This window comes from Lissotriton vulgaris, chromosome 2_1, assembly GCF_964263255.1.
Source record: "Lissotriton vulgaris chromosome 2_1, aLisVul1.2, whole genome shotgun sequence".
Taxonomy (NCBI): Eukaryota; Metazoa; Chordata; class Amphibia; order Caudata; family Salamandridae; genus Lissotriton; species Lissotriton vulgaris.
Genome location: NC_141687.1, coordinates 1748948469 through 1748968021, shown reverse-complemented (window position 1 = coordinate 1748968021; position 19553 = coordinate 1748948469). Strand labels below are relative to the sequence as shown.

At 41.7% G+C, this 19553-nt stretch overlaps 1 protein-coding gene across 2 annotated transcripts in view; it reads right to left on the bottom strand.

Moving 5' to 3' along the window:
* Window positions 1–1868: 1868 nt before the first annotated feature.
* The window catches only part of GATD1 (glutamine amidotransferase class 1 domain containing 1), a 129782-nt gene continuing 112097 nt past the window's right edge, over window positions 1869–19553 (bottom strand). Inside the window, exons 7-8 of one of the 2 annotated variants that reach the window (XM_086957764.1) lie at window positions 15817–15928; window positions 1869–3703 (exon numbers count right to left, since the gene is read on the bottom strand). In XM_086957764.1, the coding sequence (XP_086813890.1) occupies window positions 3697–3703; window positions 15817–15928 (119 nt within the window). In that variant the 3' untranslated portion in view covers window positions 1869–3696. Of the gene's footprint in view, window positions 3704–15812; window positions 15929–19553 lie in introns of those variants that run through there. The other variant, XM_086957765.1, reaches the window with a different exon arrangement.

Here is a 19553-nt window from a genome sequence, read left to right as displayed (position 1 = left end):
AAATAGCAGTAGGTATGTACTCCTTTTATAGTGTGTATTTCATTTGTTATTTCATTTGATTGGATGTTTTAAGAAAGGGAGTATTTCATTGGCTAGTTTGAATTTTTTTACATTTAATTGCTTGGTTTGTTGTTGTGAGAATGCTAATCTGTGAAGATTTCTGCATTAAAGCTCATTTGTATTTTATTATTTTTCAAATATATGTAATAATAATGTGATAATATATGTAGAAAGAATAGTATTTATTTATATATGTGCTGCAATGTTTTGATGATAAATGGCTAAAATCGTTAAATATTTTAATGTGTTACCCAAACTGTTTATTTATAATTTTATATGTATTGTGGAGTGTATAATATATTTTAAATCTAGAGTTTTATATTAATTAACATATTAAATGTATTTATTCTATTGTCGATAATCATCTAATTTCGATATTTTGGCTATCTATATATTTGCAGTCGATTTTTTTGTAGTGTTATATATATTTTTTCACAAAACAATATTTTAGTAGTCTATATTTTGGCTATTTATATTAGTGTTGTCGATAATTTATATACTCGATATTTTGTCCTCGATATTTTTGTAGTTTACTAAATAAATATAGGAACTCGATATAATTGCTGTTGATAATTTATCGCCGATATTTTTGCAGCTCGATATTGTGTTCATCGATATTATGTCAATGATCCGACAGCTAGGCCTGCCACAGTGAAATATACCTTTTAGGTGATAGTCACTGTAAGGACATGTTAACATTAAACATTACATTTCTATATGTCCTACTTTTAAACAGACACACTGCCTTGTGGGCTACACAGAACAAATAGGAATGACGTATTAGTATTTAAAAGAGAGGTTTTCACCTCCCTTTATTTTGACAGGTCGAACTGCAATTTTTACAGTACTACAGCTAGGCACAATTCTAGTACTGGAGCCATATTTGCAGTGCAACATGAGTGGTTGGCAATATAGGTTCTGCAGCCCACTAGTGGCATTTAGTTTCCAAACCCTTGGTACATTTTGTACCATACACTAAGGAATTATAGGCAAGTTCAACATACCAATTAGGAATATGCCAATTAGAATAAGTTTAAATAGGGAGCACAGGCACTTTACTACTAGTTAACTGGGGTAAAGAGCTTAAAGTTCTAAAGCCACCAAAAATATAGGGTCTAATAAAAGGCAAAACATCTGAGGAGCCCACACAGAAAAGGCGGATTTTCCACATGTACAGTCAGGGTAAACTGAAGGCACTTCCAGACATTCCTTCACAAGGTAGATGGTGAACCTTTTAACAAGAAGGCGATCTTCTCTTCTGATCAGCTCTCACTCTAAGGTGAGTTAAAGAAGTTTGAAAAAGGTGAACTCAGCAGTAATTGATACAAGTATCTAGGTGGATCCAGCTAAAATTCCAGCACAGTCTTTGCTTTGGTGTTACTGAATGAAAATCATGTTCCAAAGGTCCCTTACTATAAAAACAATGTCACAGTTCCAATTTCTCAAATGGGAGACATGACTAGGGAGTTGCACTGACAGGAAGGCCATTGTGTTAAGAGGGATGTGAAGTTTGACAGTCGATCACTTCACCGCAGAGATAGAGTGTGAAAACAGGAATTAACTCCAAACCAGAGAAGGCTGCGACAGAGGGAAGTTTAAGATATTAGATTGGACAAACATTTAGACTGATTAGGTGACAGCTTCACAAAAGATGTTTTAACAATACAGATAATAAATTCTAGTGCCCATTGCTTTTACTTAATTACTTATGTGCCGCCAAGATGACCTTCCTACGCCATTTCTAGCAAAGGACAGAAAAATGAGTTTTAATCCAAAATGTTATTTTACAAATGCTATTTGCACAAGTATTGCTTCTAAGACAAGATAGTTTATTTGTCTTAAATAGGACATACATTTTAGTTGTCAGATTTAAATGCTAAGCAGCTGTGCATAACTTTTACATTGTACAGCTAGAGTGGTAAATCTGGCATTTTAAGTGGAAAACATCTTTGCATGGGCTTATTTAAGCTGATTTCAGTCTGAGTTCCAGGAGTAAGAAAACAAAATGTTCTCTGCGGGCTTACTGCTGGACTTTGACTTTTGAATGGCTTGCACCACTACATTTGACTAACCAAAAACGTCAAGCATGCCAATTTAAATACACAATCTATTTTTAGTTTCATGAAATAAAACTTACAGTTCAAAGCTCTTTGGCAGGCCCCACATACCACAAGGGTCACAATACCAGCTTTTCAAGGGAAATAATCTTGGGGAATTGTGCAAAAACATGAATTCCCTATGAAGTCTTTGGAGGTGGCTAGCACCCATAGATCTATTTTGATTTCTATCGACTTCCACTAACCTTTGTTGTGTGGTCATGGAAAGTGCAGCAGAGTCACTCCTTGTTGCCAGAGGAACTTTGACCATGAGGGTCTCTGGTTCATGCTCTGATGTTACCTAAGAGGAGCTCCTGTTGTACTTCTGAAGATGGCTTTTGTACGGTGGGTGGGGATAAGTGGAATGCCGTCTTGCTTGTGGTCTGTAAAAATAGCAGTGTTTGTGTTGCAAAATCCCATGGAATCGGCAGGGTCAGTGTCTTCAGTTCTTTCTAAATCTTCATCTACTTAAATTCAAATAGATACTCTCCATGAAATGGCATATTTGAAAGAGGCTAACTCCAGACACTCAGGGTCAGACCTGTTGACATGACAGAAGGTTGGCTTGAACTTGAAGGTTTTTCAAGTTCTTCTATGAATGTCTCTCTTATTTGAGGACACTGGCGCAAACATGGTGTAATGAGTCGAGCACGATTCTCTTCTAAATTTTCAGATTTTATTGCACTTAAAGGTCTGACATGCTGCAACTTAGAGCCAGCAAGATCCCTCGGCCAACATATAATGCAGAACCCATGTACATAGTTCCAGGGATGGTGGGTGTTGCACTGCTATGAACACGTGAAAGGGGCCTTCTTCATTAACATCATATCACTTCTGACCTGATTACATGCCTCATTGGATGGAATAAACCACACTCTTGTCTCGTGCTGCGGCAAAGCTCTCATTTTGGGTTACGTGTACTAGCAGAAATAAACACTCACATTAACGTTATATACAGAGCATACAAATTTCCCTCCAAATAATTTAGAGTGGAGTACATACATGTCTTGGTGCATGGTGCTTCAGGAAAACAGATTAGAAAAATCCAGACCTTACATTACATGGAAGGAAAAGCACAGCAAGTGAATATACAACAGGAACATGCGGCATATATGCAGTTTCAAATTAATTTTGTGTATACAAATGATTAGGAGCATTCTCCCAAAGGTATTTTATAAACAATGGTATGCCAGGTTGGATCTACAGATTATCTCATATAATACAAATTCAAAACGGACATTCAAAGTTCATAATTTGTTCAGAACAATGAATACATATGTACAATAATACACAGATAGAGCAAACAAATGACGAGTTCTCGGATTCTCATCTACTGTCTCCATGCCGAAAAAGTATTAGCTGAGTCTATAAATTCATTGGGTTGGACACTAGGCTTTGGGGGCAGTCATATCTTAACGTTCATGAATCACAGGCAATGGCTGAATCCTGCACACATATCCATAGGTTCAGGTCAACCTTTCTTGGGGACTTTCTGTGCAGTTTTTTCATTGTTGGAAAAGGTGACTGACAGTAAAGTGTATCATTTCCTGCAAAAAAAAAAAAAACAATATAATAAAATAATACTAGAGAAGGTAAAGCGCAAGTGTTATTTTAGGAAATCGAATATTTGTATAGGTTTTCAAAACAGTTTCACAAATTATATAAAAAAAAGAGATCAATGGCCTCAACACATTAGATACAGTCCTCACAAATGAGCATCTTCGTACAGGCAGGCTTTAAGACAACTAATATTAGTTAGTGGTTAAATGAGTGCTTTTATTCATGTATCATTTTTTTCTTTTTGTCTGTTTTACATTTTACTCCATGAGCAAGGTTAGCACCATGGAACACTTTACGTTACGATTTTAAGATTCAATAAGGGGTTGCATGTGGTCACTGCATTATGCATACAACATCAATGCAGACTATCTGTTTGGGTTATGCAACGTTGACTAAGATATATGATGTACTATAAAGGTGGAAATTAATTGTTAGCTAACAAAGACTGAATGCAAAGAGGATACAAAAGATGACTTGACTGGACTGCAATGCAGTCTATGTTAAGCTTTTCAGCATAACTGTTAATAAAACTGCAATGGTGTGGGCAAGCGCAGGGCCTGCCTAGTCCATCCATGTTATATTTGCCTTATTGTTAACTTGTACTGTTGAACCATTTATTTACTGTGGGTGTTCTATTCCGTGTATTTTGTAATATTGCGGCTTGATTGATAGCTATTAAAAACTTGAATAAATATAAACCTTCGAAATAAATAAATAAATAAATAAATAAAGCACAGAGCTTGCTCAGAGTTTTAGAAACTCGTTTGTACAGTTCTTTGGTTCTCCTGGTGATTTCATTTGGAACTCAACTTTAGATGAGTCTATTTTACAGTTCTTTTGTTCTCCCAGTGATTTCATTGGGAACTCAACTTTATATGAGGCTATTGTACCCAGCTAACAAGCTGCATCATAGTGTTTGAATCAAATAACTATCAACATAGATTTGATTTTTCTAACTTAACCTTTAGTTTTAAGTGTTGCATTTTCTACTATAAAAACATGACAGTCAAACCACCTTGTTTCTTTTTAATTTGTGAACACAGTTGTGATGGAAATACCTGATCTTTTTTGATCAGCAAGTCTTATTATGTGCAAATCATTCTCTACGGTCTGTCAAGTATTATAAAGTTACACTTCTTCATGTGAATAATATTATTTAATAGAAAGGCCTTCATTTAGTTTGCTTGACTATATATACAATGCGTGGTAATCAGATTGCCACACGTTCCCTGCATTAACGCAGATTTCGAGTTATGTATTAGGCGACAAAGAATGCAAAATCTGTGGCCAGTTACAAAAAGCAAAAGTCTGGTGCTAACAGAACCCAAAATCTACAGGCAGGATCCCATCATGCAATTGTGGTAGTATGCCTATCAAATCACATCACAGATTTACTAAGGGACTCTAGATTAACCCAAAAGGAACAGCATCAAAACACGTCAAAGTGATCTAACAAATACCGAAGTATTCAAAACGAAAGACCTTCAGCAAAAAAACAAGCCTTTGAAACAAGATGAGATTGCAATCTTTTTCTAAAGATGGCAAGTGTTTGCTCTACATCGAAAGAAACAATAAATAATTCAAGGTCCTAAAGAATCAAGAAAAGAGACACACCGTAAGCCCTTGGAGTAGCATCCTATCACTTTTTTAGCTCATGTGGCTAATTACAAACAGGTATAATGATATGAACATAGAACAGGCAAATTAAAAAATAAAAATGATTCACAACTGTCTCATATGTACTGCTAGACAGACCTCTCTCACCATCCAGACTGAATGCAAGTAGAGGGGATCATTAACAATACAAAATAAACTGTGGAAGCCCTGGCATTCGCATGGCCCACCCTTTTCTTTCCTGTGATCGCATTTTAGGTCCTCCCCCATTTCTCTCTGTCGATACAGATTCAAGAAAAATGTGATGGTGGCAGGTGGGTATTTCAGAGGCAGTCAAAGAGTCACTACAGTAAATCACTTATACTTTCAAAGCCCTTTCCACCTATACTAAATGGAAGATTTCAAAACATTCTGAAACACTCATGGTGGAGGCAGTGTGAAAGGCCGATTGGCTCTTTTCCTGGTAGGCTGGATGTTTCCAGAGCAGGGGGGCTGCCTTTGTCTAACCCTACCACATGGCCCTATTTTGCTGAAGCTTAGTGCAGAGGAATGTTTCTGCAAGGGCTGATTCTGGGTCAGTGGTTCACACTGTACTACTCTCAATTACTACTTTTTGGCAATTTATAGTACATTACCATTTCCAGTGCATTAGTACCACAGCTTTGTATTTACTGTAGCACAGAACACTATATAAGACCTCCATTGGGTTCACAGCATTACGGTAGATATGAAAACAGGTTACTTACCTGTAACTGTAGCTCTTCAGTATTGGAAGCTTTCATAGATTCACATGCAGGAATCATTCCCCGTCGTCGAGATGGGAGTCCCGGGTATATAAAAAAGCAAGGCTTAGATAAGTACCAAACTGAAAAGAGGCCTAGGCCCATTTCCACTTTGCAACCCATAACTCTCGTTATGTAAAAGAGACCAAAATTGTCCCTGAACCAATCAGAACCTCTCACCCTCTAGAACACTCATGAGAGAACCTTTTACCCCTCAGATATCTTTTGTGCGAAATATCCAAAGGTGAATCTCTCAAGGGAGGAGGGTGGGTCGCATCTATGAAAGCTTCCAATACTAGAGAACTAAGTTACAGGTAAGTAACTTGTTTTCTTACTCTAGTACTGGAGCTTTCATAGATTCACATGCCTGAATCAGAATAGCAAGCAGTAAACCAGCACATTTTATTGTGCAGAAATCTGACGTCAGGCAGCATATGGATTGAAAAACTGCACTCTACATACATATATACTTGTAGATGTCCTTCAACTTTGAGATAATATATATATATGGAGCGGCTATACCCGGCCGCGGAGGAAGCCTGCTGTTGTTGCAGACCCTGATGGCGCTATCTGGATGCCATCATTCATGGGAGGTATTTTCCACACAGTGACTGAATGAAAACTTTGGTGTTTAAACGTGTGCAAACATCAAACCCACATGGGCTTTTAAAAGACTTGTAATCCTTCTGTGTTGATGAATGACTCACTCGAGTAAACAAATCACGGAGCACTACAGGAACCAGAGTGCTGTGAGCGCAGCCACGCCCATGGGGGCAGGCTCCTTAAAATACAGTAGTGTACGTGTAAAACAATTCATTATTCACAGCATGCCATTGGGGAAGGGACAGGATTTCCCGAAACCGGTCTGGCAATTGAACTTTTCATGATGATTCACTCCGTTTTTTCACGCAATGCAGTTGCTTTGAAATAAATGGAATATCTGCACTTACCTGTGGCTTCTTCCAGGGGGGTAACCTTTGAGTGAGAAAATATATATATATATATATATATATATATATATATATATATATATATATATATATATATATATATATATATATATATATATATATATATATATATATATATATATATATTACCCAAGACGTCTCCTCCAGCAGAAAGAAACAGGCAGCACACGGGGCTCGTGGAACATCCACCTTTTATTTCCTCATCAGACCATGGGCATGACGCGTTTCGGGGTTTTTTCCTTTTTCAAATGCCCCCCTGGTCGAGTTGTGTCTCTTTTGCTTACAGTTCCAAAGTTAAGTTCAATTGTCCATCCCACCTTCTAAAGTAGTGTGGGTTGCCTGACAAACACGGCATGGAGTCGCCTCTGCCTTGGGTAGTAAACTGCATTTCCCAGCATGCAGCAGTGTATGCATGTCAGCGGCGATACCAATTACCGGCTCAATTTCTTTGTTAGGTCAGCAGCCGGTGTGCCATGTCGTCTGGCGGGAGCTGTGGCACTTGTTCTGGGTTCAGGTGATGACTTCCACACTCCTCTCCCCCTTCCTCGCACTTCAGACTGTCCTGGAAAAGGAAACGCCAATGAAGTAGGGGCGTAGCTCCATGCAGGTTTGGACTGTATTCACAGCATTGTCCATTACAGGCTTGATGCGGGGTAGTCAGAGGGTCTTCCATTTTGCGACCCCCATTAGACACTTGCGGGGGTGCACGCCTTGCGTGTGGTTCAGCAAGAATGCTAAACACTGGCAACACGCTGAATATTACCCAAGACGTCTCCTCCAGCAGAAAGAAACAGGCAGCACACGGGGCTCGTGGAACATCCACCTTTTATTTTCTCATCAGACCATGGGCATGACGCGTTTCGGGGTTTTTTCCTTTTTCAAATGCCCCCCTTGTCGAGTTTGTCTCTTTTGCTTACAGTTCCAAAGTTAAGTTCAATTGTCCATCCCACCTTCTAAAGTAGTGTGGGTTGCCTGACAAACACGGCATGGAGTCGCCTCTGCCTTGGGTAGTAAACTGCATTTCCCAGCATGCAGCAGTGTATGCATGTCGGCGGCGATACCAATTACCGGTTCGATTTCTTTGTTAGGTCAGCAGCCGGTGTGCCATGTCGTCTGGCGGGAGCTGTGGCACTTGTTCTGGGTTCAGGTGATGACTTCCACACTCCTCTCCCCCTTCCTCGCACTTCAGACTGTCCTGGAAAAGGAAACGCCAATGAAGTAGGGGCGTAGCTCCATGCAGGTATGGACTGTATTCACAGCATTGTCCATTACAGGCTTGATGCGGGGTAGTCAGAGGGTCTTCCATTTTGCGACCCCCATTAGACACTTGCGGGGGGTGCACGCCTTGCGTGTGGTTCAGCACGAATGCTAAACACTGGCAACACGCTGAATATTACCCAAGACGTCTCCTCCAGCAGAAAGAAACAGGCAGCACACGGGGCTCGTGAAACATCCACCTTTTATTTTCACATCAGACCATGGGCATGACGCGTTTCGGGGGTTTTTCCTTTTTCAAATGCCCCCCTGGTCAAGTTGTGTCTCTTTTGCTTACAGTTCCAAAGTTAAGTTCAATTGCCCGTCCCACCTTCTAAAGTAGCGTGGGTTGCCTGACAAACACGGCATGGAGTAGCCTCTGCCTTGGGTAGTAAACTGCATTTCCCAGCATGCAGCAGTGTATGCATGTCGGCGGCGATACCAATTACCGGCTCAATTTCTTTGTTAGGTCAGCAGCCGGTGTGCCATGTCGTCTGGCGGGAGCTGTGGTACTTGTTCTGGGTTCAGGTGATGACTTCCACACTCCTCTCCCCCTTCCTCGCACTTCAGACTGTCCTGGAAAAGAAAACGCCAATGAAGTAGGGGCGTAGCTCCATGCAGGTATGGACTGTATTCACAGCATTGTCCATTACAGGCTTGATGCGGGGTAGTCAGAGTGTCTTCCATTTTGCGACCCTCATTAGACACTTGCGGGGGGTGCACGCCTTGCGTGTGGTTCAGCACGAATGCTAAACACTGGCAACACGCTGAATATTACCCAAGACGTCTCCTCCAGCAGAAAGAAACAGGCAGCACACGGGGCTCGTGGAACATCCACCTTTTATTTTCTCATCAGACCATGGGCATGACGCGTTTCGGGGGTTTTTCCTTTTTCAAATGCAAATATATAAAACACTCAATCTGTGACATCAACAAGCATAACAATAAAATGTGAATATGCAACACAAAGGAAGGGGGGATGAGAAAGAGGGCTCACCGTCACTGGAAAAGGTTTATCAGCACCGCTTGTCCCACTGCCATATCCTTCTCAGCGGCTGCTTTCAGGCAGTAATGTCTGGTGAAGGTGTGCGTACTCTTCCAGGTGGCCGCCCTGCAGATATCCTGGACAGGCACCCCAGCAAACAAAGCAGTGGAAGTGGACACTTCTCTTGTAGAATGAGGACAAACTTGTGCATTCAACGGCTTCCCCGCCGCCTGATGACAATTTTGTATCACACTGGAAATCCATCGGGCAATCCCTCTTTTGGCTAGAGGAAAACCCTTCCTAAGTGCGCTAAAAGATACAAAAAGTTGTGAAGACTTTCAGAAAGGTTTTGTCTTTTGTAAATAAAACTTGAGACAGTGCGTGAAGAGCTCTCTCCGCCGCTGTAGTCGGTTGAGAAAAAATCTTATAACAATTAGTGGCTCATTCAAATGAAAGTCTGAAGGCACCTTGGGTATGAACTTCGGATTAGTTCTGAGTACAATCTGGTCCTCCTTAAATTGCAAGAAAGGTTCTTGTATAGTGAGAGCATGTAATCCTCAACTCTCCTGGTCGAGTGCTATGAGAAGAGCTACCTTCCACGACAGGAATTTGAGATCCGCCCTGTGGATGGGCTCCAAGGGCTGCTTCATTAATTGAGATAATAATATGTTCAGCTGCCAGAGATAACCCCTTCATGAATTATTTGATGATTCTAGCAGACCACAAAGAAGAAAGTTCTTTTGTAACGTGATATAGCGGCCAGATACACTTTAATAGAAGCATGAGCTAAACCAGATTTTGCTATAAGGGATAATCTCATATGCTGCCAACCTCAGAGGATGAATATTAGCTTCTTGGCACCATATACAAAACCTCTTCCATTTCATCCTGTATGTTTTGTTTGTACTCTCCGGTCTGGCCTTTGACAATATATCTCTGCATTCCGATGGAATATTTAGATGTTGAAATTCACAGGAGCCAGGCCGCTAAACGTAGTGAATTTGGATCCGGATGAAGTACTTGTCCCTGGGACATTGTCCTGGGCCACCTAGGGGCTTATCAGGATCACTCTGCATGGTTCCTTTTTGATCTTTGTCAGAATGCGTGACAGGAGGGGAATTGGAGGAAAGGCGTAGGCAAAGACGCCTGGCCGTGCCATCAAAAACGCATTCCCCCAAGACCACTGTTGGTGAAGCCAGCTTGCGAAGAACCAGCATTTTTTGTTCTGAGCTGTCGCGTAGAGGTCCACTGATGGTTTTCCCCAACTTAGGAAGATGTCTTTTAGGATATCTTGATTGATTTTCCACTCGTGGCAGGTTGATTTTAGCCTACTCAGAGTGTCTGCCTTGACATTCTGATCTCCTGGAAGAGGTTCCGCTTTTAGGGATATTCCATTTTGAACAGCCAATTCCCATATTTTTTGGGCTTCCGGAGACAGGGAGAGTGATCTTGTACCTCCCTGTTTGTTGAGATAATGCATTGCTGTTGTGTTGTCTGTCCTGATTAATACAGCTGATCCTTGTATTTTCGGCAGGAAAGTCAGCAATTCTAATCTCACAGCCCTGAGCTCTAGTAGGCTGATGTCAAGTTGTTGCTCCTGGAACTTCCAATGACCATTGACCTGGATGTCTTGAAGGAGGCTCCCCAACCTTTCAGGGATGCATCAGTGGTAATGATCAGCGGAGCTGGGTTGGTAAGGAAGGAAATACCGACTGAGATATTCTGTTGCTGAGTCCACCACGCCACTGCTTGAACCATGGCCGGTGTGATTTTAACAACGTCGTCAAAGGATCCCACTGCTTGACGCCATTGCCGATGCAGTTGCTCCTGCAACAGATTCATTCTCAATCGGCCGAATGGAACAAGAGGATTGCAAGAGGACATTGTTCCCAGCAGTGACTTGTAACGGCATACTGAAAGAAACTGTCTTTTTGCAATCGCCTGGGATGGAGAGATTAGCCTCCTTTTTCTTTCCACAGAAGGAAACGCCTTGTTTACTGTGGTGTCCAGAATCGCTCCCAAGAACGTGATTGTCCCTGCAGGATGGAGGGATGACTTCTCCATGTTCAGAGTCAGGCCCAGCTCGGCAAACAATTTTACGCATGTCACGGTTGACGACTGAGCCAATGATCGAAAAGACGCTTTCATTAACCAGTCGTCCAGGTAAGGAAACACTTGGTGTCTTTGTCTCCTTAGAAAAGCCGCCACTGGAACCAGGCATTTTGTGAACATTCTTGGGGCTGATTTGAGGTCGAATGGCAATACCTTGAATTGGTAATAGTCTCCGACTACTGAAAACCAAAGGTACTGCCTGTGGGAAAGATGAATGGGGATGTTGAAATACGCATACTGCAGGTCTAAGGAGGTCATATGATCCCCTGGGTTTAAGAGTAGCATAATGTCTTGGAGAGAAACAATCAGTAAAGATTGAAGAACATTCTTTCGGACTAGGAAAAAAAAGGAATAAAATCCCCTTCCTCTCTGGGAGATTGGCACCGGTTCTATTGCTCCCTTTCGGAGCATTTTTTGAATCTCCAAATGCATCTGATATAGATGTCTGACCTCCTGACGCCTCGGAGGAGTATAAGGGGGGATTTGAAAGAACTCTAGAGTATGTCCAAATTGTATTAGATTCAGGACCCATCGGTCCGTAGTTCTTTTCGCCAATAATGAAGGTGTTTGGAAATTCTTTCAACCAGGGGAACTTGTGGAGAAAGAGGGATAAATGTAGCCGGATCCTGAAGTTTGTCATTGTCTTCGGGAGTTGTCTTTCCCTTGACGACCTCCTCTTCCTCTAGGAGCAGATTTTGTATAGCCCCCTATCTGTCGTTGCCCGTACTGTTGCAGGTACGGTTGCGAAGATGTCGAGTAGGAGGGGTCTCTGCTCTGTTGCTGATCCCCTCTATATCCTTGAAAGGGCACCTTCCGGTACTGCAGAGAGTCCAGGGCCTTTGCGGTATCTGTATCCTTCTTGATGCTTTGCAACGCATCATCCGCATGTTTTCCCAAACAAAGCTTCCCTATTGAAGGGAAGATCCAAGCTCTTATTCTGGACCTCCGGCCTAAACACCGTTGCTCTCAGCCATCCTTGATGGCGCAGCACGGCCGCCCCTCCAAGAGGTTTAAAAGGTGTGGTTGCGATATCCATCATGCAATCAATTACTTCAGCCGAAGCCGTTCCTCCTTCCTGAAGGATCTTCTTGAACTCCAGTCTACTATCCTCAGGAATCGGATCTATGTAAGGTGCTAGGTGGCACCACATCTGTCTGTCATATCTACCCAGGATGGCAAGGGCATTCGCAGCTTTAACGAGAAGAGCAGACATGGAGGAAAATCTTTTCCCAGCATTATCCAAACGTCTACCCTCTCAAGAGGCATTGTAATCGGAGCTGACAGATTTTTGGACTTCTGCTGAGCAGCTTGAGATATAACAGAGTCCGGTTTGGGATGACCCACTAAACAAGCTGGAGCATCCAAAGGAACTTTATACTTTTTCCTCTAACCTGGCGAGCACTGGGATGATCGTTGCCGGTGTCTTCATGACCTTTAGGCCTTCCTCCCAAAATTGGTTCACAATCGCGATGGCACAAACTGTTTCCGGTATGGCTCCTTGAAATCGTATAAAAATCATTCAGTTTGGGTAGTTGACATTGGAGGTTTAAATCTTTTTGCCACTCTTTCCAGCAAATTATGAAATCCGCCAATGTCCTCTGGCGGTGAGTCAATTGGCACTGGAGAGGGAAGGCGAAGGGATAAGGTAATCATCCCATTCCTTGATAGGGTACGTTATCTCACCCTCTTCTTGATCATCATCCGTGGTGACTGTTGAGGCATTGGTTGAGGTGATCATGGTAAGGGCTCTGGCAGTAACTCTGTATTTCTAATCGGAGTAGCTGGAATGGAGTGTGGGCGCTGAGCTGGTACTGGTACCTCCTGAGACTCTGGAGTTGGTGGAAACCTCTTTCTATAATCCGCCAATATAAATTGTAGGTCCATCAGTAAGGAAGATGGCATGCCAACCATCTCTTACTGGGAACCCTGATGATATTTCTGATGTTGGGGAGGGTAGTGATACTCCCCGTATTCCTCCTCAAAGTCATTGTCTTGACAATTCACATGTAATTGTGAAGGGCTACTCGCATCGCCAAAAGGGCCTTCTTCCTCCTCTTCCCATTCCTGCTCCTCCAGCAGGTGTGATGTACCAGAGGTGTAATCTTACTCGGTGAGGTGATTTCCGGTGTAATTCTCTTTTTCCTTGCACCTTCCAATTTTTCTGGTGTTTTCTCCCTCGTCGTCGAGTCCGTCGACGAGCTAGTCGTCGAAACCATCGTCGTTGATGCTATCATCGTCGTCGAAATTGCCATCGACATCAACATCAGTGTCTTATCCGTCGTTGTCGTCAACGTTCCCGCAGATGGGGAAGCCGTCTACATTGTTAAAATCGACGTAGACAATATCGGTGTCGATATCGTCTTCAGCGGTGCCACCGTCAACTAAGAATCACCAGTTATTGAACGTGAAGGCTTCTTTGGAACCAATTTTACCTCAATCTTTGTCGACAACGATGAGGCCTTCTGTCGACGATGTAGAAATTTGTGATTTTACCTCAGGAGGCATCGAGGAAGGTTTCTTGAAGGCCTGTTTGACCTGAGGGGTTGACTTAGATGGCTCCGAACCAGTCTTTTTTACAGTCTTATCCCCTGAAGCACGTCCCTTACTCTCCTTTTCTCTATGTTGAGGAGATTTTGAGGGACTGCGTCAAAAAGACCCATGAGTGGTCTTTTTAAGGGCTTTCTCAAAACGCTCTTCTGCGGTGTGACAATGAGGAGATTTCTTCCTCTTTTGGGACCTCCTAGATGACGAAGTAGATGCCTCATCACTTTTACTAGAGATAACCTCCATTGTGGCCTTAAGCTGTTGAAGCCATATTAAAAGGCGTCCTTCATGGTCCCTTAGAGTTTTGCTCGAAACGGTACGAATTACCTTACAGTAATGGAGATGATATCAGCAGTTGAAATTCACTGGAAAATACTCCAAATCCTAAGTAGTAAGGGAACACTAGGGCATAGCTCAAAAGAGACTCCCTGGCACAATGTGCAGTAGAAAATCGGAGGGGCAAAAGTTTCTCTCAGGAGTGTTCTAGATGGTGAGAGGGTCTGATTGGTCCAGGGACAATTGTGGTCGCTTTTACATAACGAGAGTTATGGGTTGCAAAATGGAAATGGGCCTAGGACTCTTTTCAGTTTGGTACTTATCTAAGCATTGCTTTTTTATATACCGGGGACTCCCATCTCAACAACGGGGAATGATTCAGGCATGTGAATCTATGACAGCTCCAATACTGGAGTAAGGATTAAATAGGCAGTGTAAATGGGACAGATCATAAACATAAGCAATGAATACGTCCGTATTGACCATAATATTGAAGTGCAGAACAAAGTTTCGAATTTGCGGGGAAATTGCATAAAATAGAAAACAGAAATAAAGATAAGGACTATGTCTTTGTGTTGGCCATGGGTATACTTAACTTTAATTTGGATATTATTACGGATACAGTATTTGGAGTGATGCTAGTGTACGGAAATTGAGATTAGGGAAGGGGAGTGCCTCCTAATTTATTCAACCAAATTAGGATTGAAGTAATCTTTAAAAAGAAGTAATCTGCAGTCATAGAATTACTGTATTTGTACTATATCATGGCCAGTTAATCTGCCATAACTAGACTAACATTAATGTAAAAGTAAGCCCAATAAATATGTCTAAATGCTTATCAAATTAGTCAGTCCAATTAGAGGGTAATCTAAATTCATGACTACTTTTTTTACTCATATTTGAAAATGCCAATGCACTTAGCTCAGTGCTCATAATAAATGGCAAGGCCTAATTTAGGCAGGGACAGGAGAATTCTTGGGAATGGGAAAGTTCTGCATACAGTATAACTAAGAGCAAATTCATTTGGGTGTTTCTGGGGACACGGTCACCAGGTCAAATTTGTTGGAACATGCCCTCAGAAAAAGGACTAAAATGGATATTACTAAGAACGATTCCTTAACATTAATTCCCCATTCCACAGAGTACAGCTTTTGATTCCCAGGTCATTTTGCTTCCTGAAATTACTGCTTCAGTTGGAATAAACACCAACACCTATAATGCTGGACAAAAACGTTATTTCCCTTTTTTCAAAATTACAACTCCTCTCTAAAAATAAATAGGTGAACCTAAATTTCAATACATGTTTGAGTTCAGCGAAGCTGTAGAGTTTTTGATATCTTAAAAATCCCTAGCATGATGTTGATCACTATCAACATGATCAAGCACCAAAGAGAGTCTTTTCAATGGACACCCACATTAACAGAAGCAAAACAAAAAAATAATCAGATAATCTGAACATGTAGACGCCCTTCAAAGACTTAAGGCACATTCCGGAGAGCTCTGCATTATGTCAGTTTCAGTGCAACCAACGGCAGTCTTTTTAGCATAACTATACTTCTCACCTGCTGTTGCACAGTAGGATCAGGTTGTGGATGGCTGGGAGAGTGGAGTTATCGTTCTGCCCGGTTACAAGGTGCCTGTCCAATACGACATGCATAGCGTCTGGTTCGCTTGCTGAACAAAGAAGCAAGAACAGTCAGTTACAAAATGTTATACAGCATGTCAATACTGATACCTCACATTTGTTTGTTTTTCCAACAGACTCTATAATTACACTTTTCATTACGGGACATTCCTGCACTTTTCGCCACATGATCCAAAAATACAAATACAATTTTTTTTCTGGGAGGCACAAAATGCAACAGCCAGTAGTAAAATGTGACTTTATTTCTTATATTTATTTTTTACATTAACTGTCATACATTTTCGGTCTTATTTCTTGATGTTTTTGTGATGGAAGCTGTTTTCTTGTATTTTCTAGCTGGTTTCTTTATATTTATAGGATAATTTAATCTGTTATTGATGCTTTTGTGTCACTACTTGTACGCAAAATTTGGTCAGCACAGAAACACCACGCTCTTTGACTTTTTGAGGTTATAAAGAAATATCCACTATTTATGACCTCAAGAAGTTGCCATCCTATCTCTTCATTTCAAAACATTCCCTGAAAGTCAAACAGTAATACCAAAATGAATACCTTATATTGATGTGATTAATCTGTAGGAATGAAGATGTATAAACTAAAGGCACTGTGAAAAAAATAAAGTTGCATTGATATATGTATTTGCTTTTCTTTGAGGTTTACAACCTTTAACCCCTTCACTGCAGCTGCTATTCTGCCGCAGTGCTAAGGGGGCGGGGGGTCCGCGCGGCGCGCCCTTGCTGTTGACGGAACCGCTCCGTCACCAGACGCGGTTGCGCTGTGCTCATGACGGAGCGGTTCCATCACGGCGCGCCCGCTCAATGGAACGCTCAGCGCAGGCGCGGAATCCGCACCGCGCAGGCGTGCCGAGCGGGCTGTGACGGAACCGCTCCGTCATCAACACAGCGCGACCGCGGCTGATGGCGGAGTGGTTCCGTCACCAGCAGGGGAAGGGTTAAGTAAGTTGAAGCTATTATCTTCATCAAATACGTGGACTGGTCAGCTGAATAAATCTCCCATTCCAATTATACAGTGAAAGCTCATAAAGACAGCAATGATAAAGTGCCTCAAGTATCAGATTCCTTATGCTAGCACTCATGCGCTCTTAGGCTAAGAGCTCAAATGAAGGCACTGCAGAACAGGATCAAAAGGAATATATTAAGGAAATCTAATGTGGAACAGATGTTAAGAATGGCACCATGGGAAATACTATTTCTACACTAATGCCAAGCAGGAACAATGCAATAAGTCTCGCCTTTGGGACCTTATATATATTTAGCTATGCAGCACATTAGCCTGGGTGCTGAAACATCTACTGTCCTTTAACATCAAGGGAAGATAAGCACCAAACTGGGTGACATACCAGGTATGGGAACACATGGAGAAAAATATTGCCTTCCAGCGGGAAATGGTATAGTCAGAAGCTCTGTTTTAATTAAAAAATCAGGACCTTTGGTGGTCATATCACTGAAAATACATGATTTCAAAAAAATATTTTCTACAGGTGCTCATGGAAAACAATTTCCATGGACTGGAATCTAGAGAATGCTAAAGTGATTATGGTATTTTACTGACCTCTGCTGGCTGTTTTCTATCAAGGAAGTTAAATAGAGACAATTGCCAGAATTTTTTTAAAAAGAAAGTCCCTCAGCAGAAAACAATTCTGATATTTTACTGACCCCTGCTGGTCATTTTCTATCCAGACAGTTAAATGGAGGCAGTTGAACAGAAAAAAAGTCCCTAAGCGGAAGCAGACAAGTCCTAGGGCTGATCTCCAGAGCCCACAAAGTACATACACATATAAGTATATACAAAAGTATATAGGTATATACTAAAGTATATACAAAAGGTCTTGAATGCTCGACTTAAAAAGAGAGAGCAGTCAGAGGACATAATCAACTATGAAATAAGATAAAATCTGATGTAGAATTTGTCAAACAGAGAAAAAAAAGAATTAGTAGAGAAAGAGGTTTAAAGAGAAGGAAAGAAGTCTGCCAATGAACGGAATGGTCAGATTAAGCAACATAAAACAGGGAAACCAGTTATGCAGTGTGAAGCGGTTACAAAATATGGTTCTCCACAATTGTGTCAAAAGGAAAATGCTACTTACCAGTATGCATCTGTTCTTGGCATGTAGGGCTGCTGACATTCATATCTTAGCATAGATCGCCGCCTAATGTTGGTTCCGGATGTTTGCACTTTGTTGTCCTGAAAGAGTCTTTTGAAGTATCACGAGATAGGTGACTCCTCCCCTGGACTACAGTGCGAATGGGCATCTTCTCCATCCTCAGATTGTTTTTCGCCATTGTGGCAAAGATGGAGTACAGAAAAGTAAGAGATGACCATGTAAATGAATGTAGAAAGAATTACTGCAGCTGTGACAGGCACCGGGGAGGAGGGTGGGTGATATGAATGTCAGCAACCCTACATCCCAAGAACAGATACATACTCGGAAGTAGCATTTTCCGTTCGAGGCATGCGGGCTGCTGAATTCATATCTTAGCATAGACTGTGTAGCAGTATCTCCTCTAGCGGTGGTCACCTGTACCAGCTGCTGCCGTTTGAAAAAGAGTTCTGAGGACAGCCTGGCCCACAGCAGCTTGCTGCTTTGCTTGCACGTCTACACAGTAGTGCTTAGTGAAAGTGCATATTGTAGACCATGTAGCCGCCCTACATATGTCTTCTAGTGGAATATTTTCTAGGAAAGCCATGGATGCCCCCATTTTGCGCGTTGAGTGGGCTTTTGGGGGGACTGTTAAAGTGCGCTTAGCCTTTTGATAGCATATCTGAATGCATTTAACTATTCTGGCTATCACTGTTTTTGAAATGGGGTTAATCTTATGTCGTGGTGAAAAAGCGACAAGTAGTTGTTTTGTCTTTCTGAATGATTTAGTTCTGTCAACGTAATATAGCAGAGCCCTTTTTACATCTAGTGTGTGTAGGGCTCTTTCAGCCACTGACGGCGGGTTTTGGAAGAAAACTGGCAATTCTATTGACTGATTGATATGGAAAGTGGATATAACTTATGGCATAAACTTGGGGTTAGTACGGAGCACTACCTTATTGTGGTGTATCTGCATGAAAGGTTCTTGAATGGTTAGTGCATGTAGCTCACTCACTCACCTGAGGGAGGTAATGGCTATTGAAAATGCCACCTTCCATGTTAAGGATTGTAATTCACATGAATGGAGTGGTCCCATAAGTCTGTTAAGTACTACGTTTAAGTTCCAGACTGGCGCAGGTGGATGTTTTGGAGGAATAATTCTTTTAAATCCTTCCATAAAAGCTTTGATAGGTGGTATTTTGAACAGGGACACGTGTTGTCTGTTTTGGAGATATGCTGCTATAGCAGCAAGGTGTAGCCTTATGGAAGAGTATGCTAGATTGTATCTTTGCAGATGTAATAAGTAACAGATTATGTTTTGGATGGAGGCATCTAATGGATTGATTTGGTTATTATTGCAGTAAATTACAAATCTTTTCCATTTAGCTGCGTGGCATGCTCTAGTAGTTTGGCGTCTTGCTTCCTTGATAATGTTCATACAGTCTGGAGGAAAGTTAAGATATCCGAACTCTAAGACTTCAGGAGCCAGATCGCTAGGTTCATCTGACTGGGATCTGGGTGCCTGATTTCTCCATGGTTCTGAGTTAGTAGCT